This window comes from Lemur catta, chromosome 21 (assembly GCF_020740605.2).
Source record: "Lemur catta isolate mLemCat1 chromosome 21, mLemCat1.pri, whole genome shotgun sequence".
NCBI classification, from domain to species: Eukaryota; Metazoa; Chordata; class Mammalia; order Primates; family Lemuridae; genus Lemur; species Lemur catta.
The window spans coordinates 31,818,047-31,833,297 of NC_059148.1; the positions used below are offsets into that span (position 1 = coordinate 31,818,047).

The window sequence follows — 15,251 nt, forward strand, 5'->3', positions numbered from 1 at the left end:
CAGGTGGAATCTCTTTCCAGAGAGGAGAAGCGGGGCAGGGAGGGGGCTGTGACTCCACCCAAGTCTCCTCCTAAGGCAGTTTCGGGGTAAAAATGACAAGGATAGGACCGACATGATAGAAAACCTCTCACTTCAAGGGCAGCCCGCCAGCGACTCCTGAGCTAGGGAGGACACCGGTCTCCCAGCCCCCGTCCGCTGTGTAAGGAAAACGTGCTCGGCGTTATTTTGAAAATGTAATCTCTGCTCGCTTCAACCTGTGAGCATGTCTCTTATTTCTCCTTGATTTATCATTTTGAGAGTATAAATCCCTGGAGGACAGAAATGTGTCCCCTCTGGCTCTCCGCGCTGCGGTAGCACACAGCCCCAAGCAGGCTCCGGGCTGTTTGCTGCAGAGTCCGGATGGTTCTGTTCCCCAGCTGGTGCACCAAACAGACTCGCCGCCGTTGTGCACTTGTCGCCAGGTGAACCAGGAGTGCCGCCAAGGCCTGCGGGGAGCCTCGCTCAGGTGACTCCCAGCGCGGGCCCGTTGCCACCTCCTGGAACCCAGTGGTCCCTCCTGATTCTCAGGGGCAGGAGGTTATTTGCAGCCTAAAACGTAGCTGTAACACACAGAGCTTCTCACCCCGTGTCATGGTAACACCCTGTTCTGTCCCCTCTCTCTGCCTCTGCTGCAGAAGGAGTTGCTGGAGGAGAGGAGAAGGCTTTTAAAGGAGCGTTTGGATAGAATATTTTCTGGTAACGAGCGTCGCTGTTCCAGAGCTCCAGTGTACGGCAAAGACTTATTGGGAATTTGCTCGTTTTTTGGGGAAAGGAAGGTCCCCCCACATCACTTCTCTGGAGATAAGTGGGGGTGGACAGGCTCCTGGAGCCGGTGCCCGTGCTGGGAAGCATCCGAGCCGTCGGCGGACCCACCGGAGTACCTGGCGCTGGCCTCGCACCCGCGGAGCGACTCCCTGCAGGACGCCGTGAAAAGGTAGCCTCTCAGTGCTGCTCTCCTCCCGGAGTGACGTGCAGAGAGCACGTTTTCAGCCCAGTTAAATTCTTATTTTGCTTTTAAGAACAGAATGCTTGCTTTGAGAAATAGGTATTAACTTTTTCCTGGTGGCGTTAGAGGTTTTTAAAATGGCTCTAGGATTCATCGGCCTTTTATATGGCTTTAATACTCTGTGTTTTAACTAAAGCGTTAAAGACAATTTCCATAAGTTACCTTTTCTAGTTTTGGAATTTTTTTCTGGCATTCTACTCAAGAAATAATGATTATGTATTTTTGCAATGTTATTCATTTTTAAAATAAGTCAAGATTCATAAAATAATTTGATATTTTGATTTTTTAAAAAGATACTAGCCTAATTTGGGTTTGGTAGATTTTTTTAGCTAGTTTGAAATTACAGACTGCATTTTAAATTGGTGTCCCCAAAATACATTTAGGATACTTTGTTTTTAACCCCTTAAAATTTTAACCAGAAAATCAAAGAATAATAAGGTTGCGGAAAGTGTTTAGTAAATAGAAGCAATTTCCTTGTCCCTTAAGCCGTGCACACAGGGACTTGGAGAAAATTCAGTTGTGGTTCTCTTACATGTTCCCTTGCATGCTTTGGAAACTCACTTTAGCTTATATCCTTCGTTTTTTCAGTAACTGGTGAGTGTTTAGTTGGAGTCGTCACTTGTGTACTGACAATCGTAGCATCACAGGAGACCCAGGCCTGGAACCAGGTCTGGTTCTGTCGTCCTGCTGCTCCCTGACCCGTCACCAGGAAACAATGTAGCCCCCAGGGTCAGGTTTCTTAAACACGTGACTTTCTGGGAAGGGGTTACCGACTCGTGTGTCCAGGTTAATTCCACGTGATACAGAGAAGTGAAAACCTTTTTGCTTTTTTATTGTTTTAAAAAATTACATGAGTAATAATGAATATGCTCTCATTGTGAAAGAAAGATTCAAGAATATTGGACCACACAGGGTAGCAGTCTGAGGCAGGATTCGTTCCAGTTGTCCTGTCAGTCCCCTTGTTCGGGCAGGTGGCAGGTCACGGGGAGCCACGGAGCAGGGGCAGTGCCAAGGCCAAGGCTGACCATCAGCAGACGCACCAGGGTGGGGCCGTGAGGCCAGGCTGCGTCAGGCTGGGAAGTGGAGTCTCAGCGTTCAGAGAGTCCAAGCTCGGGCCTGAGGCCCAAGCTGTTTTGATAGCACTTAATAGTTGCCCACATTTCAGATGTCCCCTGCGGAGACTTTGCAATGATTTGGTGGCTGGCCTGGCTTGGAGAAATCCTGACCCCTGCTGAGCTCCCTGGGGAGGCCACTCGGGAGGTGTCGAGACAGCTGGACTGCACGCAGAGGCCCATCGAGGGCTGGATGCGTGTGTGCATGCAGCAACGCGGCATCTGTTTTCTCTGCCTGCATCTCAGCAGCAGCGTCGTGGTTTTTCAGGAGCCCAGCGTCTTGGGTGCAATACTGTAACCTCAACCCCACAGAGCAGGGTCCCAGTGCAGGATCGAGTTGCATTTAGAGTTGTGGCTGGAGTAACCCCGCCCCACACGTGTCCAGGGGCAGTGTTGGGGTAGAGGGTGTGCCGCGAGGGAGTCCCACTAGTGCTAACCGTCCCAGCTCTGCTGGTGGGGAGAGACAGTTGAGGGTGAGTGAGGGCTTGGACTCTAGGCCATGTGTGGTTAGTAGCTCGGCCACCCAGACAAGACGCTGAGCAGTGCGAGGTTTCAGAAAGCCACAGGTAAAAGATGCCCCCCCCTCCCTGTGAGGCGGCTGAGCTGCAGTGCTTTGCTCCAGGGTGCTCTGCGTGCTGCCGGCCGTGGTGGCTGCTCCCCCGAGCCTGTACGCCTCCAACCCTCCGCCGTCCTACAGCCACAAGATGAAGGTCTTCAGGCATAATCTCAAGGAGGAGCTGGCCCCGTACTTGCAGCAGCTGCAGCAGATCTCGGCCCCACACTTGCTGCAGTTCCCCGATCTCCGGCTGGTGCAGTACGACTCAGGTGAGGGAAGGGGCGGGGCCTCCCGGGCCTGGCTTTGCCGGCCGGGGGCTGCCCACTCACATGTATGTCTTGTTTCGTTGACAACAGGCAAGTTAGAAGCACTGGCTGTCTTGTTGCAGAAACTGAAGTCTGAAGGCCGGCGAGTGCTGATTTTATCTCAGATGATTTTAATGTTAGATATCTTAGAGCTGTTTTTGAACTTCCACTTTCTAACCTTCATCCGCATCGATGAATATGCCAACTATGAACAGCGTCAGGTAAGTTCAACCCACGTTTGAGCTATTATTGGAAGATTAAATTGAGAGACTGTGGAAAGTGCTATAAACAGTGAAGAACTGCAGTTCTAAATTATTCCTCATACAGATACACCTGTAAATCAAGTTGGAGAGGGTTTATAAGCTAGTGCATGTTAAGATAAACTTAACAATTGTGCCAGACAAAAATACTAAATCAGATCTCCGGGTGCTTCTGCATTCTCTGTCCAACAGTTGGGAAGGACTTTTGTTGGCTGGGTGCATTGCCCTGCATCCTTCACGTTAATGTGTGAATTTTAACTTCAGCAAATACTTGCATTTTTAAAAGAACTTACTAAACTTATTGCTAATTCCTTTATATTTAAATATAATTTTAGCATCATCAAACACTTTTAGTCATTATTTTATGACTTAGGACATTTTCTAAACAACATTTCAAAAGCAGTTGAAAACAATACCTACTGTTATTTGGTTTGTGACCTTTATATAATACTCATTAAGTGTACTTTTTATCATTCTATAATGCCCTTCCTGTCCTTAATCTCTACTTTTCTAATGTTAACATTGACACACACTTCTGCTCTTCTGCTTTTTGTTTGCATTTGCCTGTCGCCTTTTTTGTCAACTTTCCTTAGGTTTAAGTGAGTTTCTTGTAAGTAGTATGTAGCAGGCGTTAAATGATAATTCTGAAAATTGTAAAGTCGTGACTCTCATATACCTATAAAATGAACATGTGTCAAAGATTTTTGACTCAGTAATTGAGGAAAAAACCAATACAATGTTAAAACTAGTCCAAAGGAGAGTCTGCTGACAGACACGTGTGCAGGCAGCGAGGAATGTGGCAACCAACCTGCGGGGGTAGCCAAGCTGCTCAGGCTGGAAGTGCTGCCTGGACCCCTCTCTTCCATGGGCTGGGAATGACTCGCCACTCCTCCAGACGAAGCTATTTGCTCAGCGGTCTGCTGGGGGACAGTCAGTGGTCTTTCTATCCAGTCCAGAGCTGCTTTCAGGCACTTTGAGATATAATTCACATACAATAAAATTCACTTATTGGGTGACCCGTGTCCGCACACTTAGCATTGTCCTGGGATTGCCCCGTGTCTGCACACTTAGTGGCTGGCCACTGACTGGTCAGACGTTGTGCTTAAGCCCAGAGCCAGTTGGGTTTTGACCCCTTCCCGTCAGATCTGTGTGTGGTTGCAGGCTGCTTTTGTAGTTCAAGGCGGTTACAGTTTTGCCCCAGGCAGAGCCAGGGACTGTAGCTCTGAGCTTGCTCTCCACCTGCAGGCTGTCTTCCTGTCCGCCTGGGGGGAGCGTGGTCTCTGCAGGCCCTCCTTGTCTCTCCTCATCTTTCTGGAAGGCCTGGTTGGTCTTCCTCTTCTGGTATCGTACCTAGCTGTTGGCCTCCACTGATTGCCAACTGATTGTTCTGTTATCGTTGACGATTTCCCGGGGTGCAGAGTGCTCTGTGTTCAGCCCCTGGCAGGGGTAGAGGGCACCGGGCTCTGGAGCTTTGGCCACCCGGGCGAAATCTCCTCGCCGTGGAGCGGGAGCTGCGGGGAATGGGGTTTGCTCTCTTCCTCCTGAGGGGTCGGCAGCTGTGGGATGAGGAAAAAGGACATTAGAATCCACTAAGTTACTGGGAAATTTTTTTGGGTGCCATAGAGAGGCACTCAAATTAGTAAAGTTTTCATTTTTTCCTCTTATAATATTTATGGAATAATACTTTCAAAATATATACTTTTCAATATAATTTTAATAGACTATAGTAAAATATTTTGGGGTTTAAGCTTGTTAATCAGTACTTATGTTCTTCCTTATAAATAATAAAATTATAGTCACTGGTGTCCAACAAATAGTCTATAATAGCAATTAATGCTAATTATAATTGATAACTATGCTAATTGATACCGAATGAGAAAAGTGTAGTATGAGTCATTTGGGACAGACTGGTGGGCTGAGGCAGCCAGAGGGGTCTGTGGGGAGTGTGTCAGGAAGCCCCCCACACGCAGGAGCAGGGGGCCGCCAGCCCTGGTCACTGCCGAGGCCCCTCTGTGCCGTCCTTGCTCCCTGTCTCCCGCTGAGCCACGCAGAGACGTCGGATGACATTTCACATCCGCTTCCCCGCCTTGCTCCCGGGACCTCCCCCACGGTGTCCAGGACGCCCCGGGGAGGCCGCACTGGCCTCTCTCAGAGAGAATAGGCTGCTGCCCGTGTTGGAAGAATCTGTTTCACTGGTTACGATTCATTTGGAATGGTTGACTTCAGAGGGACTTGTATTGATAACTTTGACACCTAATTTAATTTCAAACTTGTAATTATCTTCTAACTAGTTTTGATATCAATGAACTTCCATCGTTCAGGAGTTAATGAGGAGTTTCAACAGAGACAAGCGGATATTCTGCGCCATCCTCTCGACGCACAGCCGCTCGGCGGGCGTCAGCCTGGTGGAGGCCGACACTGTGGTGTTCTACGACAGCGACCTCAACCCTGTGGTGGACGCGCAGGCCCAGGAGTGGTGCGACAGGATTGGGAGGCGCAAGGACGTGCACGTGTACAGGTTGCTCACGGCGGCTGCTCTGAGTTTGTGTTTATGCCGAACACTCGACCTCAGGTTGTTTATTCAGTGACGTAAGCCAGGGGCTCCTTTAGTATTTGAGCACCCTGTCACATTCTGTTCGTCTTTTCCTAGTTAATTGATACATGGATAGTTCAGTTACAGGACAAGCTAATGTTGCAGTCTAATACGAACAAGTTACAAAGAATCAAAAGATGATCTTTAAAGCCTGATTTAAATCACATCTGCCACACTTCTGCACATCCTAATGTGTAACCTTTGTCCAACAGTAGCTGCCAGCGCTCTGGGTTCTGAGTTTAAAATGCTTTGTTGACGTGAAGACACTAAAGTCTGTTTGCCTGGTGTTTTCCAGGCTTGTGAGTGGCAACTCCGTGGAGGAAAAGCTCCTGAACAGCGGCACCAAGGACCTGATCCGGGAGGTGGCCGCCCAGGGCAGCGACTACACCATGGCCTTCCTGACGCAGGTGATCACGCGGCTCGGGGTGCGGCCTGCGGCAGCTCGGGACAGCTGGTCCAGGTGTTTGTGCCACCTCCTGTAGGGAGGGCTTTCCCTAATGTTTCTCCCCTCTGCTGTATGATCAAACTGTGGGTTTTTTCTTTTAGAGCCAAAGTTAAATTATGCATCTCAGGGAGGGCGAGTGAACGCAACAGCATGTGTGTACAAGGTGCTCCCACGCAGGAAAACACACCTCGTTTCTTCGTCTCAAAGGATTTTAAAGAGAATATCTCCCTATGCACGTTTCATCACAAATAAAATTTGTCCTGGTGCTATATTGTATTTCCCATTTTTTCTTCTCAGCAAACTATTCAGGAACTCTTTGAGGTCCGCTCGCCCACGGATGACTCTGGCTCCAGAGTCAGAGCCGAGGACTTTGTGGTGCTGTCTCAGGAGCCGCCTGCGGGAGGCGCCATCGCACCCAAGGTCGCAAAACCCTTCATAGAGGTGAGAAGACGCGGGATGGAACTGCGGAGATGGAGGTTGTTTGTGGGCGGGGTCTTTCAGACAGCGTTTCCGTTTTGTTTTCTGCTGCTCTGCACCCTCAAAAGCTTGCTCTTCACTATAAAATGACAAAACCTGTGTTCCTGTTATTGGAGTATTTTTGATTCCAAGTAATAGAATTTCAGAATAAGGCTTTTTGATTTTTACTGTTTATATTTTCAGATTAAGCTGAGGTATGATTTTCTTAATAGACACATCAGTGTACTGAAGACCATTTAGAATAACTGTTGTTTCTTCATTGCTATGGATGCATTAATAACACTAAGTTTTAATTGAATCTCAAAGAACATAATGAAACATTCACTATTCGTCAGCCCAGTATTTAATCTAGGTTGCACAAACATCTCCCCATACTGCGGTGTGACTGAATCTGATGACCTTTGTGCTCTTTAGTGGGAGCAGTCTTAGGGAAATTTCCCAAAGCAAATGAAATTTTGCTCACTTGGGTGATAAATTTGAGGTGTGACTTTGAAGTCAGGCTGTAGACTTCAGTCTCGGTTTACAAATGGTCTCCGACCTTAAAGAATCTTTCTTGTCCAAGGCCTTGAACAGCATCAAGCAGGAGGATGAGGACGAGCCGGCCTTCCCCACGGAGGAGGCCCTGGGTGTGGAGCCGGGAACGCTGAGTCCCTCCGCAGAGCCTTCCCAGCTGGACGAGCTGTTTGCAGTGGTCGATCAAGTATGTATCAATGCCTGCTTTGCTCTTTGCTAGATGTTACCCCAGGGGGTAATGAGCAAATCCCATTTGCCAGAAGCATTAACAAAGGTGAGAACTAAGGTTTGAATTAGATGTTCGTTATGCATGCATTCCTCCTTCATGTGGCACATTTTACTACCGCCTACCATGTCAGTAAATGCTCTGGACACAGGGCATGAGGATGTATGAAGAGGCTTCACCGTCCAGCAGAGGAAGGCGGAGCAGTGGGGAGGGACAGGCCCGGTTGGTTCTGGTTTTGCCCTCACAGGGTGAGCCGGGCAGGAGCCGCAGGGGCTGGAGGCAGCTTGCTGGAAGGCAGAGGCTGGGCTGGTCAAAGCAGTTTCCCAACTCACAGCCTCACCTAGGAGAGCTGGCAAGTAAAAGCAGAACCTGTGTTTCTTAGAAAAAAATAAATTAGCACATCACAAAAAACATGTAAGCAGCACAGAGTGGCTCAGCACAAGACTCCCCGCCACCCCCCACCCCTGTCCAGGCCCACCTCCGAGACACTCCTGTCGTTCACAGAAAAAAGCTTCGATTTCAAAGTTTGATGACTTTTGCCTAAAATTAAAACTTTTAAAGACTGCTATAGTAATTTAGTTTCAAAATACTTTCTTAAATAGCTCACACCTATTGAAAAATACGCATTGAACTACTTGGAACTTTTCCACATCTCTGGCAGTGAAAGTGGACCAAGACTTACAGAGGTAGGACTTCCTTACGATCATTGTCAAATCTCCAGAAATGCTGCTTCAGGTGCAAAAGTGTCAGCATGCGAGCTGTGTGTGAGCCATATAGCTATGTTTTTGCTGGAGTTCATGAGTGGTCGCAGTAACGCGCAGACAGCAAGTGGCGGGAATTGCTTTAGTTTTCTGACGAGATCTCACAGTTTGTAGCTTTTCAAGGGTTGGGATGATCATTTAGCTAATGCATCCACCACAGCTGAGAATCACTTAGGAGTTATCACGGTACTAACAGTGCGTATATTGCAGGAGTTTATGCAGATTCTCGGTTGTTTAAGGACTGCATTATCTATTTTGGATTTCTAGGTTTCGGGGGAAATAGTGGAAACATATGAAGTTTATGTATCTCATTATTTTGCAGTCATATCTTAGTAGTTTGCCATTGACCATGGAGAGAAGTTACCAAAAGGAATTCTGAGGTGAAGTTAGGAAGCAGGGTTTCCAATTCTTATCTCTGCCACGCCTGGGCTACATGGCCTGGGCACGTGGCTCACCCAGACTTTGCCGCAGAGTCAGCACCTCTAGAATGAGGGTGCCACGTGACTGTGCTGAGAGTCCCTCCCTGGCTGCAAAATTCTGCGGTTCTTGGAGGATTGGAACGAATAACTGTTTGAATATTCATTAATTAAAACCTCCAGTTGAGAGATGCTTAGAAATCTTTGATGTCCTCGTGTCTGAAAGGAGGACGTGAGAGGTGTGAGGGTCATGTGGGAGCTCCAGGACGTGCGAGAAGCAGAGGGCGGGCCGGAAAGCGCACTGCTCGAGGAGGAGGAGCTGCTGACCTACACACGGGAGGACGCCTATGACAGGGTGGGTGTCCTGCCCACCTGCCGCGTGGGGAGGGGACATCTGTTACTGAGTCACAGCACGAGATGCAGCCCAGCAGGTGGGAAGGTCACGGGCCCGTGTTTAGCACAGAGCCATGTTTGTGCAGCCCTGAGCTGGTTGTAAAAGCTCAGGTAGGAAATCGAGGTTCTAGCCCGATTTTTACTGCTGTCTTGAGTGACTGCTTAGCAAGAACAACCCAGGAAAGCGCCACGTAAAGAAAATATTCTTTTATAGCAGACTGTCATGAAAGGTGAATCTTTTTTATGAATTTAACGAACTTCAGGAAAGAAGTTCTTATTAATGTGCTCATGATAAATGCACATACTTCTCAGGAAAGCCCCAGAACGGACTTCTCAGGAGCCATCCCCTGTGGAAGAGGCTGGGCGCCAGCTGCCTGCCGGCGGCGAGGGTGGGCTGGGCTCTGGCAGACGTGGCCATGGACGGGCAGCGGGTACACAGTTGGCGCGACGGCATTCCTCCACTGCCAGCGTCTTGGTGACATGGTGAATGTTGCCCACAGAGATCTATGGGTAAAAGGCTGTCTTTTTAACTCTTTAACCAGGAATATGTTTGTGAAGGTGCAGACGGACAGACTGAAGTAATGCCCGTAAGTGCCGACATTTTACGTACACTCAGTTCTGTTCCTTCTCCGCTGTCTTCCTGCTTCCAGCATCCGCTCACGGCCTGCTGGGTGCGGGCCCTGCCCCGCGTCACCGTAGGGGGGGTTGAGGTGTCTCAGCAGTGCCACAGATGCCTACGTGGCAAAGGCACCGTTTCCAGGGCGCGCGGACCGGCGGTGTGGCGGGACACCCACGTACAATGCGGCCGTTCTCATGGAGGCCCCCACCGTGGCCCCGTTTCCACGGAGCCCTGCGCCTGTCCCAGGTGCCCACGGGCTGCTTTCCTGTCGCACACGGGCACCCTGCTGCCCTCCGCACGCTGACTGGGCTGCTCTTCCACGCCGGGGGCTCGGCACGGCCCCTGTCCGTGCTGGCCGTGTCCCGCCGTGCGGATGCACCGAGGGCAGCTGCTCCGTCACCCACCGATGGGGCAGCGGTGGTTCCCCCTTTCGCCAGCACGGATGACGCTGCCGTGAAGGTTTCCACGTGGTCTCTGAGTGGACGTGTGTCTCCACCTCTCCCGGGCTCGTACCTGGGAGGGAGCATCTGGGCTGGCGGGGCACGTGTGTAACTGGGTCCTCGCGGACCGTGTAGGCACGCCACTTCTCCACACGCTGCGGACACGCAGCGCTGTCAGCCTTTGAAGTCAGCCATCTGGTTCCACAATGACGATGACGCTGGCCTCGTTCATGCTTGTGATTCATTCTCACTTCGCAGCTCTGGTCCCCGCCCACGCCCCCCCAGGACGACGGCGACATCTACATCGACTCGGTCATGCGTCTGATGTACGAGGCCAGCCCCATCCCCGAGGCGAAGCTGCCCCCTGTGTTCGTGAGGAGGGGGCGCAAGCGGTACCGGGCAGACCCCTCCGGTAATGCCCAACTCAGAAGACGCCCAGGGACTAGGAGCAGACTCAGTTCTTAAATTTATACAGTTTTTGTCCCATTTTTCATTTTCTCGGGGTACAGACAGCATTGCCAGTCGCTCCCTTTTGTCTTTTTAAACAATGCAGTTAACTTGTCACGCCCCTGCCCATCTGAGTCCTGCCGTGACTGGCGGGTGACCCAGAGGTGGCGGTAAGCCGTGGCTTTTGGGGTGTTCTCGGGTGTGTGGCGAGCACCCAGCCACCCGCAGGAGCCCACGACCCGAGTCCCATGTGCGCTGGCGTCTCAACACCTTCCACGGGTGGCGGGCAGCAGGCTGTTTGGGCCTCCCCGGCCCTCTGCCGTGAGGCCGCACGAGTGACAGCTAGAGCTGTGCGGGAGCTGGAGAAGCACCACCGCTGGAGCGGCGGGCGGTGGCTCTGTGTTGTGTATCTTCCCAGATTTGCCTGTCATTAGGATTCTGAGTAAGGTTCACCCACTAACCCGGAACGCAGTAATTTTTAACGGTTGCTCTTCACTGGGTGTCTCTGTTGGGAGCCTCTCAGTATGAGATGGCAACCACCCTGCCACCTCCAGGAGGTGACAGCATCCTCCCCACTCTGACGAGACGACGGAGGCTGCAGGGAGAAGGGCCGACTCTGAGGGGGTCCCTCCCGTCCAGCTGCAGGCAGGAAGAAGAAGCAGCGTCACGGGGAAGGGGTCATCCCCCCTCGGTCCCTGTTTGACCGTGCCCACCCGGGCATGCTGAAAGTGCGCCGCGAGGGCCGTGAGCAGAAGAGGAACCTCCTGCCCAAGCAGCCGGCACCCTCGGCCAGGCCCCTGCCCGCCCCCGCCAAGGCCGCGGGAGAGGCGGCTCCGGACAGCCCCGAGTGGCTCATCGGGGAGGACTGGGCGCTGCTGCAGGTGCGCGGGCGGAGCGGGCCCCTGCTGTTCGGGTCTCACTCTCCCAGACTGGGCAGATGTTCCAGGCTCGCCACGGTTGCTGAGTTGATAGATTTGACGTCTTAAGTTTACATGTAATTTTTTCCCAGGCTGTGAAGCAACTTCTGGAGCTTCCTCTGAATCTCGCTGTTGTGTCGCCTGCTCACACCCCCAACTGGGACCTGGTCAGCGACGTCGTCAACGCTCGCAGCCGGACCTACCGCTCCCCCAGGCAGTGCCGGAGCCGGTATGAGAGTGTCATCATTCCCCGGGAGGAAGGCAAGGTGAGCTTTCCATTAGAGTGCCAGTAAACCTAGGAATCGGTGTCCTTAATGTGTGACATGCATTCACATTTAGTACATTTTCTTAGAAGAACATTTTGTTCTAATATAGACATGAAATATATTGTTTTTCATGATGTATTTTGACAGAACCTGGTTTATAGAACAACAGTGATAGAAATATTACAGAACTGAACAACTGTAAAATTGTTAGCATTTCTTCATAACATCTTACATTTCAGAGAGAGAATTCCAATGTCTAAAATTCAGTGGTTTCCACGGTCTCGTGAGAAGCGCAGGTGCCTCGTGCTCGGCGGGGCAGGGCCTGGTAAAGGCCACGTGACCGTTGCTCTCCCGAAATGCCACTGCCAGCAGCAACTTCAAAAAGTGGAAACGGCCTCTAAGATTTATTCAGCCACTTTTCCAAATTGTTTCTTGAGCTTAAACCTTTTTCTGCTCCTGGTCTCTTCATATCAGATGCTCCCGGTTTTGTTTGGTCTCTTGGTTCCCTACTTACAAGAGGCACTTTGGCTTTTGCTTCTAACGTGAGCAAGGTCTGGACGCAGGAGGCAGATCATGGTGAAAAACACCCGACCACAGCTGATACGGTTAGCAGAGCTGTGGGTGCGCGGTGAGCTGTTTAACGCTCTTTGCTTTTTCCAAAACACATGTAATACTTTTATAACACTGGTTAAAGAGATACAGGTAAAGTAAGCTTCTTTTCTGTCCTTTTTTTTTTTCTGAGTAACGTGCAGATAAAGTCGTTCTTTTTGTAATAAACTGTTTTCCTATTTCATAGCTGATGCTTGAGGCTGACCCTAGAAAGAAGACCAGAGGCGTCCATAAGGTATTAATGTGTGCTTTTTAACAGTCACCGCTAGGCTGGGTATTCAGGACACTTCCAGTGGGAAATTTTTTTAATTATTCAAATTTCCCATATAACATGACCTGGTTTTTATTTTCTCTCTTGGTTAAACTCTGCCTTTAACTTTTTTTCCTTTAACTTCAACTCCTTTAACTTTTTTTTTTGCCTTTTGGACATGTAATTCATTTACTTTTTGGTGACTATATATGGATGGCATTCTTTTTTACGTTTATTCATCAAATAGTTACGTACAGGCGACGTGCTAATTGGGTTGGCATGAGGGATGGGGGAAGAAGAAGCAAGTTTGAAGTGTGGTCTTTCCCCAAAGGAGACGTGGAGCACGTACTTCTAGTTGTGCGGACAGAGCATGTTCACGTGAAGTATAGCTGGCAGTTCGAGGTGGCTGAGCGCACTGAGCAAGCTTGTGGGGGAATTGCGGCAACTGCAGAGTTCTTGCTCTGGGGGTGAGAGCTGAGCTGGGCTGCCCCATGAAGGCAGAAGCCGGAGGCATCTGTCCCTGGTGTGCCAGGTGGGAGCAGACATTCACGAGGTGGCTCACGGAATGCCATGGGGCTTATCCTAGGTGGGGCTTTGGGTGCTCTAAGGAATTGGCCCTTTACTCTGTATACAGACAGCGGTGGTGAGGCCCCTGGAGGCTTCAGAGCATGAGAATGAGATATTCAATGTGCTATTTTACATTTACCCACAAATTTACCACTTCTTTATTCCTTTGTGTAAACTCAGATTTATGTATAGTATCATTGTTCTTCTGCCTGGAGGACTTTGACATTCTTATAGTGCTGGAGTTATTTCAGCTTTCGGGTGTCTGAAAAGGCCTGTGTTTCACTCTTGTTTTTGAAAAATACTGTCATTGGATATAGAATTTTAATTTTTTTTCTTTCAAAACTTTACAGATGTCGTTCCGCTGTCTTCTTGCTGGCATTGTTTGTGATCAGAAATCTGTCATCATTCTCATGTTTGGTCTCTAAGCTACTGAATTTTTTTTTTTTTTGTCACCACTTATAGATTTTGACTTATATCAGGCCTTGGCATAGTTTTCTTCATATTTTTTCTGTTTATGGTTTGCTGAGCTCTTGGATCTGTGGGTTTATAGTGTTAATCAAATTTGGAAAAATACCAGGCATTATTTCTTCAACTAATTTTCTAGTTTCCCTCCCTCCTTTCCTACTGGGATTCTGGTCTCTCCTCCCTGTTTCGTTTGGGGTAGTTTCTGTTGCTGAGTCTTCGCATTTGCTGATGTTCGTTCTGTAGCGTCCCTTTGGCTATTTTCCCATCCTGCGTTCTTCATCTTGGACATCTGGTTTTGGTCTCTGTGTCCTCTGTGTCTTGCCACGCTCGCTCCCTCCACCTCGAACTCCCAGCCGCTGTTGCCCTTCCCTAGTCTGAGTTCACCGTCTCTGCTGTTGGTGGGTCTGTCTCTGCGGGCTGACACTGACCTGTCATCATGGGCTGTATTTGTCTGCCTCTTTGTGATCGAATGCAAGACATCGTGGACTTTACCTTGTTGGGTGCTGGATTCTTCTGTACATCCTTAAATAGTTTTGAGCTGAGTCCTGGGGGACAGTCAAGTTACTTGGAAACAGTGTGTAACTTTTGAGGCTTGATTATGAACGCTCTCAGGCCGGGTCAGAGCAACCTGTGGTCTGGGGTGCGAGGGCCTCCCTACCAAGGCAGCACCTCTGAGCACTTTCCCTGATGCCGTGAGGACGTTTGTGCCATGCCACGTCATAAGGTTTTGCACTCTGGCTTTGGGAAGGAGAGCTCCTCCCAGCCCGGGGACATCTGCGAGTTGTTCTGCCTGCTCCTCCCCGGCTGTTCTACCTTCTGCCGTATGTTGTTCCTCCCTGCACAAGCTGTTCTGGTCCCAGGTCCCCCGGCAGCCACCATCTCCTCAGCCCTCCGCCTGCAGACGCAGGCCGCCTTGGCCTCCTGCTCCCAGCCCCTCCCCACCTGGGGGGCTCTGCCCGGGCCCCTCGCCCACACTGGCCTCAAAACTCACTCCAGACAGCTGCCAGGTGCCTGCGAGGCTCGCTCCCTTCATTTCCCACCTCTCGGGGATCACTCCCTGTGCCGTTTGTCCAGTGTCCGGAAACCATTGTTGCCACTTTTCCAAGGCAGCAGGGTAGGCCCATCTTGGCCACAGTGGAAATGACGCATCACATTGGATGGATCCACCTGCGTGCACAGAGCCAGCGTGAGATCTGGCTTCTGAGGGGTGACGAGGACACTAACCCCAGAATCCTGAGAAATAGCCACACGCACACACGGATGTGGGTATTTCTGTGATGTGTGCTGACTCGGCCTTGCTCTCAGTGTTGACAGCATGTCTGGCCCCGGCTGCTTCTGTCTAGCGGCGCTGCACGTCCCGCCTTCATGGTGGACGTGTGTCCCCTCTGTTCCTGGAGGGGACTCCAAGGTCCCCTGTGAAACTTCTTTCTAAGATCAGCTCTTTAGCTCTTACTAGCCATTTTAAATTATTTCACTTTTTCCCTAAGATAAAGTTATAATATTCATTGTAGAATATTTAGAAAAAAGAGTTAAACAGAAAGAATAAAAATCAGTTATTCCTGTAGCAAG

The 15,251-nt window shown here is 50.1% G+C and overlaps 1 protein-coding gene across 1 annotated transcript in view; it reads left to right on the forward strand.

Moving 5' to 3' along the window:
• LOC123625990 (E1A-binding protein p400-like) overlaps positions 1-15,251 on the forward strand; it is an 81,556-nt gene that overhangs the window by 51,341 nt on the left and 14,964 nt on the right. Inside the window, exons 27-41 of the mRNA XM_045534730.1 lie at positions 355-505; positions 675-973; positions 2,780-2,982; positions 3,070-3,239; positions 5,600-5,796; positions 6,167-6,278; positions 6,614-6,757; positions 7,356-7,493; positions 8,135-8,218; positions 8,936-9,064; positions 9,645-9,689; positions 10,420-10,573; positions 11,248-11,489; positions 11,618-11,791; positions 12,588-12,635. Of these exons, the coding sequence (XP_045390686.1) occupies positions 355-505; positions 675-973; positions 2,780-2,982; positions 3,070-3,239; positions 5,600-5,796; positions 6,167-6,278; positions 6,614-6,757; positions 7,356-7,493; positions 8,135-8,218; positions 8,936-9,064; positions 9,645-9,689; positions 10,420-10,573; positions 11,248-11,489; positions 11,618-11,791; positions 12,588-12,635 (2,290 nt within the window). The remainder of the gene's footprint in view (positions 1-354; positions 506-674; positions 974-2,779; positions 2,983-3,069; positions 3,240-5,599; positions 5,797-6,166; positions 6,279-6,613; positions 6,758-7,355; positions 7,494-8,134; positions 8,219-8,935; positions 9,065-9,644; positions 9,690-10,419; positions 10,574-11,247; positions 11,490-11,617; positions 11,792-12,587; positions 12,636-15,251) is intronic.